This window comes from Mustela lutreola, chromosome 4 (assembly GCF_030435805.1).
Source record: "Mustela lutreola isolate mMusLut2 chromosome 4, mMusLut2.pri, whole genome shotgun sequence".
NCBI lineage: Eukaryota > Metazoa > Chordata > Mammalia > Carnivora > Mustelidae > Mustela > Mustela lutreola.
In genome coordinates, this window is record NC_081293.1 from 144,342,985 (window position 1) to 144,361,308 (window position 18,324).

The following is an 18,324-nucleotide window of genomic DNA, read 5'->3' on the forward strand; positions in this document are numbered from 1 at the left end:
ATACAGAAGGACCCTGGCATCCTGAAATCTCTTGAACTCTGTGTATCTGAGTTATACAGTGATTTGCTATCAAGCTAAACCCGGGTGTTAGCATGCTACTCACAGTCATGGTTTTAGAGTCTCTGTTAAAAGCACTTTAAAGGTAGACACAGCACATGTACATTTCCTTTATATACAAAATCAAATCCCCAAGCAATCACCACTTCTAGCTAACATTACTAGAATTTCATGGCTAGGAGTACTGTAATTCTCATTAATTCTTATTAATTGTAAGAAGATGAGGTTTTTACAGAAAGAAGCCTAAAAAAAAAAAAGGTGTATTACTTTCCAATGAACTACATTTCTCTGTGGAAATTTTTATGATATGCTTATCATCTATGGTAATGAGAAAAGGTCAAAGAGGAAAGCAAATTAAAAGCCTTCAAGGAGAAATGTTAGAGAGTTATCAAATCTGATGCATTATGAGTCCCACACATCTCATATAGGCACAGATTAAGTGCAAGATCAGCGTAACGAGGAGTACTGTTTTTTACTGGCTTTGTTACTGGGAAGATGATTACCTACCTGAAGTAGGTCTGCAGAGGGCCACTGGAAACATTCATGTGGACATACCAGTAATGTAAACACATGTGTAACACAGGCACAACTGTTTGCACAGGGCAGAAAGTCGTGTTTGTTAACCTATGTGTTACAGTGAAACACCTATCATGGGGAATGTAAATGTCAGGGAATCACAGACAGCAGATTGCACGAATTAGATCTTTTGCTTCCGACAGGAAGATCATTTATAAACTTCTATGAATCCCATGCATACCTTCCTACCTGAAAATTTAACAGAGATTAAGAGCTCTCGTGAAATTAAAATATGATTTGTACTTATTTTGGGGACTACCAGATTGATGTATAATCGAGTATTTTACTTAAAATACAGCACTCAGTAATAAATGAGGGGTCATGAAATAAGTATAAGAAGATTTGTTGGTAAATGTGCCGATGACTTTCCCTACAATAACATATATCAAAAATTAACTTTTGGCAAAAAAGGCTCATTAATCACACATTTATATTTCTATTGTCAACACTAATCATTTGAAACTGTTCAACATTTTTGGGTAAAGCATTTATAATCAAAGCATAGGATCTTAAACTGAGAAGTAAAAACTTAAAAAAAAATCTCAGAACCATTAATCTCAGGTTAATTGTTTCTTTTCTTTGTTAAGACATTAGGTTTTGTTTTGTTTTTAAAGATTTTATTTATTTATTTATTTATTTGAGAGAGCAAATGAGAGACAGAGAGTATGAGGGGGCTGGGTCAGAGGAAGAAGCAGACTACCTTCTGAGCAGGGAGCCTGATGCAGGACTTGATCCTGGGACCCCAGGATCATGACCAAAGGCAGTCACTTAACCAACTGAGCCATCCAGATGCCCCAAGATGTTGTGCTTTATTTACTTCAAAGTATATACTAGTATACCCAAAGAAAAATGATATATAACCACAGCTCTACTATGAGCCTACTGAAACATTTCACAGGTAATCACAAAAGAATAATATTTGAATTAGCTACCTTCTTCTAATCTCTGCAGCATTACAAAGTCATCCATTATAAAGAAAATCTCATTATTAATTATCAAAGAGGAATAAATGTATTCCATTAAGTGTAAAAGCCTGATATAGCTCCTCTCCCCAAAAAATGTTAGAATATGTTTACATAGTGGCATTTTGAATTTTTTATTTTTTAAATACCCTCTAAGAAAAAATTACCAAACCAAGAAAGTTAATAATCAAAGACAGGATCCCTTGTGTACATCCGTCCCCTGACCCCTTAGAGACTACGCTCAATTCTGTTATTATTTTTCCCGTGACTCTCTTTTTCTCCTTTATAACCTGTGTACTTTGGGCTTCAGCACAACTGCCTAAGTCCCTGCTGAAAACAAACATCCTGATGCCACAGAAGTCACTTACCCTCGCTGCCAATGCAGCGGTGTGACGTGCACTGTGGTAAAAAGGGGCATCGTGTGTTGAGGAGGATTTTTGTGCTGCTTTTAAAAGACCTTTGACTTTATAAAATGGCTGTTAGTTCCTTTTTTATAATACACCCCAGGAAGACCCTCGCTGGCTTGGAAAGGGCTAAAGCAACGAAAATAAGGCATCACAAAAGCACTGCACAACTTTAATCTAAAGTATGGGGGGGCAAGGGGGTAGGTTTTTAAGTGAATAGATCATTTATACCTACAAAAACAAGGTCTAGTTTGGAGAAAGGAACAAGAATCATAGAATAGTATCTTTTATAAGACCAAGAGTAAAAAAAAAAATAGAATGTAGGCGATTTGCGTTTCTATACCTTTACCATTTATTGCCTGTATAAATATACCCTTATTCTAATTTACTCAAACAGGTGCTCTTATAGACAATTAGAGATAAAATAATTCTTAGGACATTTAACCCCAAGAGTCTAGGTTCCATGTAAACATCCAAAAATTACTCTATAGACTCAATTATTGCAATCATTGAGATTCCTGCAACATTAAGGGGTAGAAACATAAACATAAATTACAGTAAATCAGAAAAACACAGGGAATTTCTACAAATCAGTCTAAACCTGAAGATTCTATAATGCTTGGGCCGCAGAAGAACAAGAAGGACCCAATCCACACACATTCTCCATATTGAGAAATAATGTATCCCTAGGAAAAATCCTGTCTTCCTACCTAGCCTGCCCCACCACTAAGAGTAAGGGTGCTATAAGTAGCTCCTATACGGGCGTTATCTCTTCGCTTGTGTATGCCGGGAAAGAAACAGAACAGAACAAAACAAAACACTGATACAGAAGAGGCTACCTATTTTTTAAAAGGTTAAATTCTAAGTTCCATATACTCTCCACCGTAAATACGAACATATGGTTCATGGCTGAACTTCTTTTTTGCCCTCTTAGGATCACAAGTGTTACCTCCGGGGGTTCTTTCAGAATGGGAAGGACATTTGAGTTTTGAAAAATAAAAACAGAAGAGGCTCTACCAGCCTATTTTATGAAAATGGATCTGCGAGTCCGTCCTCTCTCTTACTGGCCCAGGAAAGTAATTTGGGTGGAAAGCCACAGAACACGTATATTTTGTTGGTTTGTTTGTTTCTTGAGGTTCAGAGTCTGTGTGGAAATGGAAGCATCGATAAAGTAATAACATTACATAAAATTTGGAATGTCGGGGCGCCTGGGTGGCTCAGTGGATTAATGCCGCTGCCTTCGGCTCAGGTCATGATCTCAGTGTCCTGGGATCGAGCCCCGCATCGGGCCCTCTGCTCAGCAGGGAGCCTGCTTCCCCCTCTGTCTCTGCCTGCCTCTCTGCCTACTTGTGATCTCTCTCTCTGTCAAATAAAATAAATAAAATCTTTAAAAAAAAAAAGATTTGGAATGTCTATCTTCAAAGGAGTGCTAGGCTTCAAAAGAGTTACTTATAATACTTATTTTAATGGTGTCCGGTATGTTCCACAGACTCAATGTAATAGACTTGAAGGGAAATTTAATTTACTGCATCTATAATATCATTTTTTATTAAGAGAAAACCTCAGTGTTTGATCCGGTTTACCACCTTGCTCACCAAACAGTCCTGAATTACTATCAAAACTACACATGAATGAAGATAGAGATGAGTAAAATTTGAAAAAGGAGAGCATCACTGTAGCATACAGAGAGTTTTATGTAATGATTCATTGAGGAGATTATACTCATCTGGATTGATTTATAAAAAATAAAGATAAAAAAAAATTTGGTAAATAAACAAAAAAGGTTATACGTAAACTCTGAAGAAAAGAGCAGTGAAAATAGTTCCAAATGGCTCCTGAAGTTTCTCTGGTAAGCCAAATGAACTTCTGGGTTGGTCTAAAAAGTTTGAAAATCTGTGTGATTTGACTATTACTGGAAGAACTGTATTGCTTAAAGGCATCAAATAATTACTAATATTAAAATATGAGCTCAGGACGAGATTTCAGAACACTTCTTGGAAGAATAATTATTGTGGCAGATGCTGTTGGTGCCCCACCAAAATCCCCACTCTCAGCTTCCGGGACTGTTGGTTGCTAGGGGCTCAGAGCTGCCTCCTTCTCCAGGGAACCAACTCCATCCATCAGATGTGGCCTTCTTGGGAACTACCTGGGAACCTGTCCTTTCTCTCTGAGGACAGCCCTCAGAGAACGGCAACTGAGTGATCCAAAAGAATAGCTCCCTTGCTTCTCTGGAGCCATGAAGAGTCCAGAACTTCCAATGAGGTGAGGTGGAAGGTGGGCTTCAGCTGAACCCACCTCTTTGCCTGGCTTTTCCTCCCAGTCTAGCCTGTGCCCCTCACCTGCTCTCAGGCTTAAACCGAATAGTCCCTTCACTGTACCAACTGAACAACAGAGCCTCACCTCGAGCTCAAGATCCACAAAACCCAACCATGGCAACTATGATCTTACAGAATTAAGAGCAGTTTCAACGCTGAAGGAATATTTAAATAAAAAGCAAAGACAATAAACACAACATTACCTTGACAGGATGAAGATTGGTTGTAGTAATAATTTTGTGCAGTGGGCCTGCCAACTTTGGAGGCAGTTTCGGCTCTTTATCCAGCCCCTGGGGTTTAGTGTAATAATCCAATCTCTCGCGAGGAAAGAAATTATTGATGATCGTCACACAGTCGTGTTGACCTTTTAATAGAAAAACAGGAAATCTGTTATTTTGTTATTCAAAATATGACATTTTCCAATTTTGTATTAATTAGGGTGTGATTTTCTCATAAAGTAAAATATGAACCAACATCTTTAATTTTCAGGAAAAGTCAGAAGAAGAGGACAAGGAGAGGTAAAATGTTTTGAGGAACATCTATAAGCACCCTTTGTGAAATCCAAGACATAATCCCCTTTTATTTTTTTTTTAAGATTTTATTTATTTATCAGAGAGAGAGAGGGGGAGAGAGCGAGCACAGGCAGACAGAATGGCAGGCAGAGGCAGAGGGAGAAGCAGGCTCCCTGCTGAGCAAGGAACCCGATGTGGGACTCGATCCCAGGACGCTGGGATCATGAACCGAGCCGAAGGCAGCTGCTTAGCCAACTGAGCCACCCAGGCATCCCCATAATCCCCTTTTAAAGACATAGAATCCACAGTACATAAGAAGGTTATGTGGATTATCAAAAAATGGAGTTCAATTTGTGAGCGACCCTCAATATTTGACAAAAGTCGCTTGTTTTTTTTTTTTTTAAAGATTTTATTTATTTATCGGGGGGGTGGGGAGCGAGCACAGGCAGACAGAATGGCAGGCAGAGGCAGAGGGAGAAGCAGGCTCCCTGCTGAGCAAGAAGCCCGATGTGGGTCTTGATCCCAGGATGCTGGGATTATGACCTGAGCCGAAGGCAGCTGCTTAACCAACTGAGCCACCCAGGCGTCCCCAAAGTCGCTTGTTTTTAATTAAGTTTAAATGTCTCTTCTTCCAGCCGTACGGAAATGATGGCCATTCTTCCCTAATCACATCTGGCTTTCTTTACACAGAATATAAATTTATTCTACATTAAGCTTATTATTATTATTACTATTACACTAATCTCCCCTCCCAATGAATTTGAGAAAAGCTTGGTCTCTTTGTGAAATGAATTAGGGAAAAAGCTTTCGCTGGCTTAAGCTCAGAATTTGTATTATGGCTTCTTATAGATCCCTATGCCACTTGTCTGTAACACCTCTGGAGGAAAAACTGGTCCTAGGGAAGCAAGACTGTCCCTGGGGAATTTGGTGACCTGAACATGTTTTCCTGTTCCTCCCCAGCTCCCTTGCCACTAACTCTCTAGGGCAGGGAAGTGGCCATTCTGGGCAAACAGGCAGAACCCTCAGGGCACACTGGCAGGTGCAGGCTCCTTTGGGATCTCTGTCCACAAGACAGGACAACCAGCAGCAGAGAGTTCTGGGACCAGGCATGGGGGTTCCTGGAGAGCGATTTGCCCTGGGGGGCCAATGTCGCCCCAGTCCACTTGTGCATGGTCCTGCGAGCATCTCTCGATCCTGCTGACAAAGTGATCTGCAGGGTGGATGCTGGTACTTGAGGCTGGCAGAGAGCTCTGCTTGCCTGGGAGTTTACTTAGAGTTCTATACCCCTGGGTTCGACACAGTGCCCTTCTCTTCACTGCTTCATAACCATTATCAGCTTGACCCAGCTACGTAGGAGACAAGAAGTGAAGTACCCAAGGGGATCCAGCATCATGGAAGACTTGTGCACTGCCTCCAGCAGACGGCCTCGTTGGTAGGAAGTACACTTACAACATGGACCACAACCACAACCGAACCATAACCATAATCACCAAGCAAGAACACTTAAGTAGATCAATTACAAAATGTAAAGTTTTGTGGACTGCAGAAAGATTCACAATGCTAACATTAATAGACAAAAAATAAAAATTAAAATAAAATCAAGAGACAAACTGAAAGAGGTAATCCAGGTTACTACTGAGGACTAAAAGAATAATATTGAAGACAAAGTGGATGAAATATCTCAAAACAGAGAAAAATGAGGAAATGGATATCATTATGGAAGAGATGAGAGCAGAAGGGCAGATCCAGGAAATTTAAAGGTGAAAATAGTAGAAAACTTTGAAGGGAAATGAGAAATGGATGGAGAATTAAGAACTAAGCAAATGATAGAAGAACACATCCCTGATTTAAAAGGAAATTTTAGTAGTGATCACAAACACATTTTTGGTATTTAATGCCATTCTTAAGTACTGAAACACTAGGGTGGGGTTTTGGGCTTTTTTTTTTTTTCTTTCTGCCTTTCTTTCCCCCCCCCCTTTTTTTTTAATCAGAAAGCTCTGATATATGTATCTTGGGGAGGAGCCAAACAATAACAGCATTCAGTAAAAATATGAGGTGCTCTGTTTAGCAAACAATCATCTCTATTTCCATAACGTTCCTGAAGGAAAAGGCCAAAACAACCAAGCAAATCCCCTACGATAAGCAGGACATGACATGATGGCATCAAAATTAACACAGGTCACTGTTTGTGGGAATTTACAATGATGCAGGAAGAAACCAGAGATGAAGACAAACTATATTGTTTCCTTAAAACACAATCTATACCCAGCTTTGATAAACAGGTATGTGATGCTATTTAATTAAAGAAAAAAAAAAGTTCAGGGTGCCTGGGTGGCTAAGTTGGTTGGGCATCTACCTTCAGCTCAGGTCATGATCCCAGGGTCCTGGGATCGAGTCCCCACATTGGACTTCCTGCTCAGCAGGGAGCCTGCTTCTCCCTCTGCTGCTCCCCCTGCTTCTGCTCTCTCAAGCTCTCTCTGTGCCAAATAAATAAGTAAATAAAATATTAAAAAAAAAAAAAAGTTCTAAAATAGCTGCTGCAAGGGCATGGGGGTGGAATAACTGGGTGATGGGCATGAGGGAAGGCAAATGATGTAATGGGCACTGGGTGTTATATACAACTAATGAATCACTGAACTCTACCTCTGAAACTAATAATACACTATATGTTAATTAATTGAATTTAAATAAAACTAAATTCAATTAAAAACATAATAAAATAGCTCCTACAAAAAAACCAAAATTGACAGAGAATGAGCTAAAAATAAAGGAGTCGGGGGAAACAAGGAATTAGTTTGTTCCTCTTATTTTCTCCTCAATCTCTCTACTAATATAGTCAGGAAAATCCCTCTGAGCAGTTGGCAATATCTGTACATAAAAATACCAGCTACATAACAATGTCAGTATCACAAGACTAGAGATCTCTTAGCATTACACCTTTGTAAGAAGGACAACATAATATTACTTTACCTTTTCTTTACTTCAGGGTTAATTTTTTTTACATTTTAGGTAGAGCTTAGATTATTTTGATATTTTATTTTAACTTATATGCTAATAATTTACATTAGAGTGATATATACTTAATGATCATAAACTTTTACTTAATTTATATTTGTTTATTTTATTTTATTTTATTGTTTTAAAGATTTTATTTATTTATTTGACAGACAGAGATTACAAGTAGGCAGAGAGGCAGGCAGAGAGAGAGAGGAGGAAGCAGACTCCCTGCTGAGCAGAGAGCCTGATGCGGGACTCGATCCCAGGACCCTGAGATCATGACCTGAGCCGAAGGCAGCGGCTTAACCCACTGAGCCACCCAGGCGCCCTATTTAAATGTTTATAACTGAAACAATTCAATATTTAGTTTTACTGGTGTTTAATTTAATGAATTCTGAATAAATACAAATAAAATAGTATGACTATTACAGAAAATAAATGCTGGGCAAGGGGCTTAGGCAGTGCATCTGGGGCCAGTACTACCATCACTAGACTGTAGTCTACCTGACTGAATAGGGTCACTGAGTCCGTCCTAGGCTGGTTTACTCAGGGCAAGCATATACACAACTAATCACATGTTAGTAAAATTTTTTATTTTCTAAGATAAACTGAAACGGGCTGGTTTACTTGGGGTAAGCATATACACGACTAATCACATGTTAGTAAAATTTTTTATTTTCTAAGATAAACTGAAATGGAAATATACTTCCAGAATGATTATTATAAGGGAAAATAAATTCTCATTTCCAAAGTGTGAAGTATGAAGTAACTTCACAACAGAAAAGTGTGAAGTAACTTCTATGTATGACGGAGGGAACAGAATAGTGATCCAAGAACTGTGAAACCAGCTCTGGTACTCACATTTCAGGGAGAAAGAGAATTTCGGTTACCATGGATTTCAAACCATATTCAATCTATAAACCATGCGAGAAGGTCCTGTAAGCCAAATCTAAATGGGAACAGACAGCTGAAGATGGAGCAAGGGGAAGGAGAAAGGGGGAGTAGACACCAACTGTGGACGGCAGAGACGGTTCATCTGAATAATGGGTGGAGGCAACTTGACTGAGAAATTATCTTGTTGACTGTGAGGATTAGTCAAAGAGAAGTAACCCATGATGGATGACATGCAAATAACATTTTGGTACTAAAAATACTGAACCCTCTCAACCAAGTCCACAGCTGGTGGCAATGGTATAGGAGGAAAGGAAAGACGTGTTGTCTGATGAGGCAGAGAATGTGGAAAAACAAGTGAGCTGGAAGGATTTCCTCATGTTGGAACTGTTAAATGGGCAAATCCAGTGCCTTGCGGGTGGGCCATGGGGGATAGTTTTGTTCTTGCTTTTAACTGGCAAATATGGGTTTAATCGGGAGTGTTGTGAATAGGAGAGTAAGCATTAGTGGAATGGGAAAACTTTATTGATCTCTCTAGTTAATAAAAGAAGAAATAAATGTACTCTAAAATGACCAGGCCAGTCACATTAAGGAAACACACACACACACACACACATAATACACAAGCACAAACAAAAACAACCAGCAACCACCAAGTAAAACAAAGCATAAAAATAATGAGGTGAAAGAGGAGGGATGCAATCAAGTTTATCAGTAATGATATATACGCACAAGCTGAGTACCTGTTAAAAGCCAGAGACTATGATTTTGGGTTAGAGAGCAGAGCACATGTACATGGGTTTATAAACATATAGATGTAGCAGTAGTTACCGTAATATAATGAAATAATAAAGATTGAGAACAAAGAGATGGGCAAAGAGATTATTGACAAATGCCAAAACCCAAAAAGGAATCAAGAAGGACTATAATAGCAAACTGGTGCAGCCGCTCTGGGAAATAGCACGGAGGGTCCTCAGAAAGGTAAAAATAGAACTTTTCTATCATCCAGCAGCTGCACTACTAGGTATTTATCCAAAGGATACAAAAATAGTGATTCAAACAGGCACATGCACCCCAATGTTTATAGCAGCAATACAGCCGAACTATGGAAAGAGCCCAGATGTCCATGGACTGCTGAATGGATAGAGAAGATGTGGTCCATATAGACAATGGAATACTCCTCAGCCACCAAAAAGAATGAAATTTTGCCATTTGCCATGACCTGGATGGACAGAGAGGGTATTAATGCTAAGTGAAGTAAGTCAGTCATAGATAGACAATTAGCATATGATTTCACTCATATGTGGATGTTAAGAAACAAAACTGATGAAGATAGGAGAAAGGAAGGAAAAATAAAGTAAGATAAAAAGAGAGAGGGAGGCAAACCAAGAGACTCTTAACTATAGGGAATAAACTGAGGGCTGCTGGACTGGAGATAGGTGTGGGAATGGGGTAATTGGGTGATGGGCATTAAGCAGGGCCCTTGATGGGATGAGCAGTAGGTGTTATATGCAACTGATAATCACTATATTCTACCCCTGAAGCCAATAATACATTATATTTTAATTAACTTGAATTTAAATAAAATCTGAAAAAAAACCAAACCAACAAAAAACCCAAAAACCCAAAATGAATGGACTATCAGAAAGAGTAGAACTAAAAACTGAAACAAGACAGAGTGGCATTCAGCAATGGCAAAACCAAAAGCGATATTATAAAAAGTGAAGAGCTAAAAAAATATTTCCATTAAAAACAGAAAAAAAACAGACATGCCAATTTTCACTATTACTATTTCTTCTTACTTTGAAGCCTAGAGCTAATTCAAATAGAAAATAAATGAAATTGAATAGCTACAAAGCCAGGAAGACTCTAGTAAAAATGACAAGCAAAAAAACAAATCAATGACTTTCTCCTTATTGTCCATAACCAGCTAGAAAGGACAGCATGGAAGTGGTGGTGGGAATTCTTAAAATATGTGCAATAACTACCAACTATTTAGAAATAAACTTGGAAAAAAATGTAGTTTTAAGAAAGACCTGCTGTGAGGGAATCTAATGGTTAAGACCAAAGAACAGGGGCGCCTGGGTGGCTCAGTGGGTTAAAGCCTCTGTCTTCAGCTCAGGTCATGATCCCAGCGTCCTGGGATCGAGCCCCGCATCGGGCTCTCTGCTCTGCAGGGAGCCTGCTTCCTCCTCTCTCTCTGCCTGCCTCTCTGCCTAATTGTGATCTCTGTCTGTCAAATAAATAAAATCTTTAAAAAAAAAAAAAAAAAAAAAGACCAAAGAACAAAAAATAAGTAAAAGAAACAAAAAGCAATATATAGGCATACCATGCAGTCTCTGCAACTAATTACATAAACATTTAATGAAAATCCAACAAGAACCAACAAATAAAAAATAAAACAAAACAAAACAAAAAAAAACAAAGAAAGAGGGGAGTGAGGAATGTATTGAAAGAGGAATAAGTAAAGGGAACACTTGCTTTAAAGTCAATGTGATCAGACAACGTGGTATGAATACACCAAGTGACAAACAAGCAGCCCCATGAAGAGAATATGGGGTCCAGAAATAGATACCAGTAGAGAAGAGAATTTAACTTACCACAAAACTGGTATTTCACTTTCAGCAGGAAAATGTTGAGTGGTTTTGTAAGTGGTGCTATCATAACTAACTAAATATCCAGAGGAAATGAACTCTAAAAAAATTAAATCTTGAAAATATAAAAAAAGTAAAAAAAAAAAATCTGAAAAAAATTTAGGAGAATAGTTAACTGACAGTGAAGAACTCTTTTGACAAGACAAGAACCATGGAAGGAATTTAAAACAATCAAACAAACAAAACTATGATTACTTAAAAATAAAGTTTCTATGGCAAAATTTCCCAGAAAGTCAAAAGAAAAATATATAAGGAGTATCTGAAACACGTGTGATAGACATAATGTCGCATCCATAATATACATAAATCTCCTCAAAGCAGTAAGAAAAGACAACCCAAAGGAAAAATACATAATGAGTATGAGTAGTCATCCACAGAAAAGAAAAATATAGATAAGTAACAACAGAAGCAGCTGAATTTCATGAATAATGAGGGAAAAGCAGATTCACAATATCCCATCTTGTCAACTATCAGATTGGCAAAAACACAAGAGTGAAAGCACCCAGTGCTGAAGAAGATTTTCACAGGAGTGTGAATTTCTATGCCCTTGTGGAAAGCAATCTAGACTTAGACTAAAATTAAAAATACAAACCGTGCGTCTCAGCCATTTAACTTCTGAGAATATGTTTTATACATATTAAAGTAGTACCATGTAAAAATGTAAGATCAAAGGATCATTGTATTATTTATAGTGATTTTTGAAAATTGTGCAACAGGGGCACACAGGTGGCTCAATCAGTTGGGCATCGAGCTCTCGATTTTGGCTCAGGTTATAGGATTGAGCCCTGTGTCAGGCTCTGTGCTCCAAGTGGGGTCTGTTTGTCCCTCTCCCTCTGTTCCTCTGCCACCCCCCCACCCCCGCAATCATGTGTGCTCTCTTAAATAAATAAATAAATAAATAAATAAAATCTTTTTAAAAACCTGTACAATTTATTCATGGGGAGAGCTAAATGAACTATGAGTGCCTGGATCATGGAATATTAGTAACTGTTGGAGGAACTGAATTTAGACCTACTGAGATGAGAGGGACTTCCACAGCATACTGGTCAGGAAAGGAAACAATCACAAGGAGTATCTTTGTAAGATAAAATATTTTTTAAAAGATAGAAAGATATTTTTTAAAAGATAATGATCTTGTACACGTGTGCCCATATTTATATAAACTTTTCCGCTCATGGGCTATAAAAGGGGACAATGACTTTTTAAAAGGACTGACCATAAAGGAAAATATAATGTCAACTAATAGGGGTTTAATTTTTGCCTATGAAGTCACTCTATATAGATTAAAGTGGAATGAAAATATCACTCTTGTTTCTCTTATTTTAGGATGGGATGGTGGACAATTTCTACCTTAGATTTTTATGGATGCAGTAGTGTTAAGGAAAAGAACACTGTATTAATTTTTGAAAGAACAGGCTCCTTCACTTCTAGCCCTGTGAACTGAGGAAAGTTCCCGAATCTCTGTCTGAGCTCTGTTTTCCTACACTAGGGACATAAATGAAAACCTGCAGAGTTCAGCAGAACTTCCTATGATCTAACTGCCAGGCCTCATGGCACAGATCAGAAAACAGGAGGTCTATGGAGGGAAGAGATTTGCCTGTGATCTTGTCATGATTCAGCAGCAGACATGAACTAAAATAGGAGAATCAAGATCATCCTAGATGAGTCTTATACTGACAGCCTCAACATTAACTGAGAGGAGAGCTGGGGGGAACCAGGGAGCCCCTTGTGGTAGGAGATAAATATTAATTCTCTTAAGTTTACAATGCAAGGCCATACTTTTCTCAAATCCTCCTGAAATTGAGGTAAAATGAGAATATCTGCTATGACAGAGCTGTCACAGAGTGTCTCGGTGACTATCTGACCTAATCATTGGTAGCTACTATTTGCAGTTTTGAGACAGTAACAACTTTTGGCAAAATACACAGTCACTGCCTCCTAATATCAGACTAACAGACTAATTCCCACTATATTTCATCTTAAATGTAATTTCTCTTGAAACCCCCTTGGGGCAGGATAAAAGATCCCTCTCTCTGATATACTTCTATGAAACCCTTAAGATGTCCCATGAAGTATATTTCCACAATGCTTGTCTGCCATTAGCCTCTCACTGCCGTGACAGCATGAAGAGCCTCTGTCTCACTCACCACTAGAGTGATGCTTGGTAGCATCTAGAGCAATGCTTGGTATCTAGACTATGAACATTAAGTATTTGTTTAATGATTTATTAGTCCCAAAAAGGCCACCGGCTGCATTCCCAATAAATCAGATGTCTATATATTTGCTTGTCCATCTCTGGACTCTTCTCAACTGCCAAATCAGTGGGACCAAAATACCAGTGACCAAATATGCACGCCATTCTCTTCCAAACCCTTCCTATTATGTCCTGGAATAGGACTGATACACCAGGAAATACTGGCAGATACAATAAATGTCTGTACTTGATGAGGATGATAATGAGGCAGCTATATATTATATTATTATTAATGTTCCTTTCTAGGAAGAAATTGCATTGTTGACATTTTTATTAGCAACGGTGACTGATGGCATCTCTTTCGTGCTACCTGTAAAGCTCCCTACATCAATATTTCACTTAGTCCTTTCAGTAACCATGAACCGAGTTACAATGAGGAAACTGAAGGTCAGAATGATTAAGTAACCTGGTACTGAGTGGTACAGCCAGAATTTCAACTGACGATTATTGACTTCAGAGTTCATGTTCTTGATTTTAGAGTAAACTAGTTCCCTTAGAGAAATAAAATATACTCGTTCAAAGCACTTAACTACAACCCAAATGGCCCCACTATTCTCGGTATCTCACAAATTCAAAACAGCCTCGTTATCTCCACAGCATTACTACATAGTTCGCTAAGTTAGACAAAACCTAGTAAAATGTATACATTTTGCATTTTTAAAAATAAACATGAGAGAGATGCTTGGGTGGTTCAGTCAGCTAAGTATCTGCCTTCAGCTCAGGTCATGATCTCAGGATGAAGACCCTCATCGGGCTCCCTGCTCATCACGGAACCTGCTTTTCCATCTGCCTGCCCCTCCCCCTGCTTAGCACGCTCTCTCTCTCTGACAAATAAATAAATAAAATCTTTAAAAAAATAAAAAATAAATAAACATACATGACACAGTTTGTATTCTGAGAAGCAAAGTGGTATTTTTTCATGGAGGACACTTTAGATAAAGCTTAAATTTAAAACTGCCATGAACTCACCCACAAAGGCTGCCATCTGAGCTGCAGTTCTTCCCACAGAGTTGACAACATCTGTCTCAGCTCCGGCTTCCAACATTACCCATGTGATGTCTTTGTTACCTGATGTTAAAAAGTAACCTGTCGGTTAATACTAAGGGTAGCACAATTCAAATATCTCCTTCTAATTTATCTGGACCCTTGTCCCCCATTTAATTTTAGGTTTCTATCTTGTGAATATTTTCATTTTTTTTCCTAAAGTATAAACCGTAACTATAGTAAATGGGAAAATGACACTAAAATCCACATAGAAATTAACCTCATTTTGCGTAAAATGCCTTCAGGCAATTAAAAAATGGTATGGAATTAGGAATTATCACTTTTTTCAAACAAAACCAAATATATTTTTCTGACAGATAATTCTTAGTTAAAGTCAAAACAAAAAATATCAACAATAAAGAGAGAGAAAATGAAAACACGTTTCCACTTGGTATCTACCAATCCATTCCAACCCTCACACCTATAAGCCCTGGAATAATGATTTAACAGGTGATGGTCTATCTTTCTTTACTCTTCTCTCTAAACATCCATTTGCCTTTATTCTATTTGCATTCTATTACTAATGTAATCATCACAGATACTTGCTATTATAAATTATACTCAGTGACCAGCATTTTCCATTAATTTTAGCAAGTTTGAACTATGATTTCCTTAGAACAGTTCCTGGAAAACACCGTAAGAATCAAAGTCATGCATATTTTAGCTGCATTTTGCCAGGCTGACTTCCAGCAAGGTTGGGCTGATATGCATATCCCAAAATGGTTCAGAGAAATCCCTACAACCAATGCTGGACATTAGCTCTCTTCTTGACCTCTGCCAATATGGTAACTGACAAATGATCATTTATTCTTGTAATCTGCATTTCTTTGTTTATTGGTGAAAGCCTTTCATATCCTCATGAACCAATTCTATTTCTTGTGTTTTCTGTTCAATTTGGTCCAATACAATTTTGTATTACAGCACTTGTTTCTAAATCATTTATGAGAACTCCTGATATAGAGTGTTATGACCCTTAGAGATACGTAATAAATATTTTCCTTAGTTTTGCATTTGTATTTTACTCTCTATATGGTATATTCTATATTTGGAAATGTTAAACTTATATATAATCAAATTGGTCAATGTTGTCCTATTTTAATTGTATATTTTATGTATCATATTTAGAAATGCTTTCCTTTTATCCCAAGTTTTTATTTAAATTCCAGCTAGTTGACACACAGTACAATGTTAGTTTCGGGTGTAGAATTCAGTGAATCACCACTTACGTACAACGCCCATTGCCCACAGCAAATGCCCTCATTAATACGCGTTACATAGCTAGCCCATCGAAGCACCCCCATGCTTTCCTGTCCCAGGCTTATCAAAATACAGATTACTGCTTTTCAAGTGTGAGAATATTATATTACATCCTCAGTTTATTAGGAAAAAAAACTACAACTATGGTTAACTCCACTTAATTTTAAATGTTTCCCGGTTGTCTTTATTTACAAATCATAAGCAACATGAGTAAGAGTAAATTTCTTTTTTTTTTAATTTTTTATTTTTTATAAACATATATTTTTACCCCCAGGGGTACAGGGTCCGTGAATCGCCAGGTCCACACACCCCACAGCACTCACCAAAGCACACACCACCCCCAATGTCCATAACCTTACCCCCCTTCTCCTAACCCCCCTACCCCCAGCAACCCTCAGTTTGTTTTGTGAGATTAAGAGTCACTTATGGTTTGTCAAGAGTAAATTTATAATTGGATCAGCAGAATTCAGTACATAAATGTCAGTGAAACAGAGAGACAACTCTATCATAGCAGCTATTTTCTCAAGAGAACCAAGTTCTCAGATTACTTCATAATACAAAGATACAGAACATCAACAGAACTAATCTGAAAGAAAAACGATTCAACTTCCTAACTCTACACAAAATAGACCGTCAGTACAATTAAATGATTTAAATAAGTAAAGAAACATATTACAAATTAAATATATTTCATACGTTATAACTTCAAAAACCAATTCCTACCTTTTCTATAAGAACCGATCTTAAAATTACTATAACGAAAAAGCATTTAATTTAAAAGTATGCATATACTTATAACAAATTTGTAGGGATGACTAATAGTAAGATATTAGAATAAACGCCAAAACTTCACCAGAAAGCGCAGCAAACATGAGGGCTGTGTATCCGTGCTCATGTTGATGACAATTTACATCAGCTCCATGTCGTAAAAGTAATTTGCACATATCAAGCTTCCCTTTATAGGCAGCATGCATTAGAGGAGTCATTCCATTCTTCAACAGAAAGGAAAAAAGTATTAATTTTACTTATTTACCTCTTCCCCTATGAACAATTCCTGCAATTATTCAAAAACATAAAAGAAACATGAATTAATAAATTCACCTTTATAATTTGTAAAGGACTTTATGTTCATTTCCTCACTTGGATCTTTCATAAACTGCTGAGGAAAAACGATGGTTTTGTTACCTAATTTTTTTTTTTAATAGTTTAGCAGACAGATTCAGAGAAGACTTGCTCACCCTCACATAAGCAGCAGTAAAATGGCCAGGCAAGTACCAAACCTAGATCATCTGGGTTCTCATCTCACACTTAGTTCCTAGGAAAACAAATGAGCCAACAAATACGAATGCAGAATTTTTTTTTAAGATTTTATTTATTTATTTGACAGAGAGAGAGAGAGATCACAAGTAGGCAGAGAGGCAGGCAGAGAGAGAGGGGGAAGCAGGCTCTCCAGAGAGCAGAGAGCCCGATGCAGGCCTTGATCCCAAGACCCTGAGACCTTGACCCAAGCCGAAGGCAAAAGCTTAACCCACTGAGCCACCCAGGTGCCCGAATGCAGAGATATTTTTAAAAACCAATAAACAAACACAAAACAATTAGAATGCCTATCAAAGAGAAAGCTGAATGGAGTATGTTATATCCACAACATGGAATGCCATGAAGCCAGGGACAGGAGCGAATCTGTATCTAGAGAACTGGAGAGAGTTCCACGAATTACTGACAATGAGAAAAACAAGATGCAGCAAATGTCTATTTCCATGGTATCATTTTAAAAACAATGATCCCCAAACCACATGTACATTTTGAATATGTATGATTTGATCACATACATGACTGAATGTATAAATACCGAGAAATGGTTGGAAGTATTTACACTCCACTGTTTAGTCTCCATATGCTTTGTGCATATCCAGTGAAACATCCAGCTTTATTTGTTCTGGGAATCTGATACTATTTGGTAGATAAATGAACAAGTTGTTCTCAAGTAAACCAGGATAAGCAAAAAATGCTGGCATATCAAAGCTGTTTTTGATAAAAACCTCTCCAAAACACAATCTCGTAAACCTCCGAATACTAACATGCTTTGAATTGTTCTTTATGATCCCACACTATTATTATGAACAGAAGCTAGCAGTATTTTTTTTTTTTTTTGAGATTTTACTTATTTGTCAGAAAGGGAGAGTAAGAGAGAACACAAGCAGGGGGAGCAGCAGGCAGAGGAGAAGCAGACTCCAGGCAGAGCATGGAGCCTGATGCCCCAGGGATACGAGGACTGAGCAGAAGGCAGACACTTAACTGACTTGAGTCATCCAGGCGCCCAACCAATATTCTTGAAGGGTTACTGGTGAGAGAATTATAGGAAGGCTGGGACCTTTCAAGAGGCTCTCCAGAAGACATCCCA

At 37.9% G+C, this 18,324-nt stretch overlaps 1 protein-coding gene across 2 annotated transcripts in view; it reads right to left on the reverse strand.

Moving 5' to 3' along the window:
• The window catches only part of ANKMY2 (ankyrin repeat and MYND domain containing 2), a 37,388-nt gene that overhangs the window by 9,045 nt on the left and 10,019 nt on the right, over positions 1-18,324 (reverse strand). For both annotated transcript variants that reach the window (XM_059171276.1, XM_059171277.1), the window contains exons 3-5: positions 16,777-16,915; positions 14,592-14,690; positions 4,518-4,678 (exon numbers count right to left, since the gene is read on the reverse strand). In XM_059171276.1, coding sequence (XP_059027259.1) covers positions 4,518-4,678; positions 14,592-14,690; positions 16,777-16,915 — 399 coding nt within the window. The remainder of the gene's footprint in view (positions 1-4,517; positions 4,679-14,591; positions 14,691-16,776; positions 16,916-18,324) is intronic.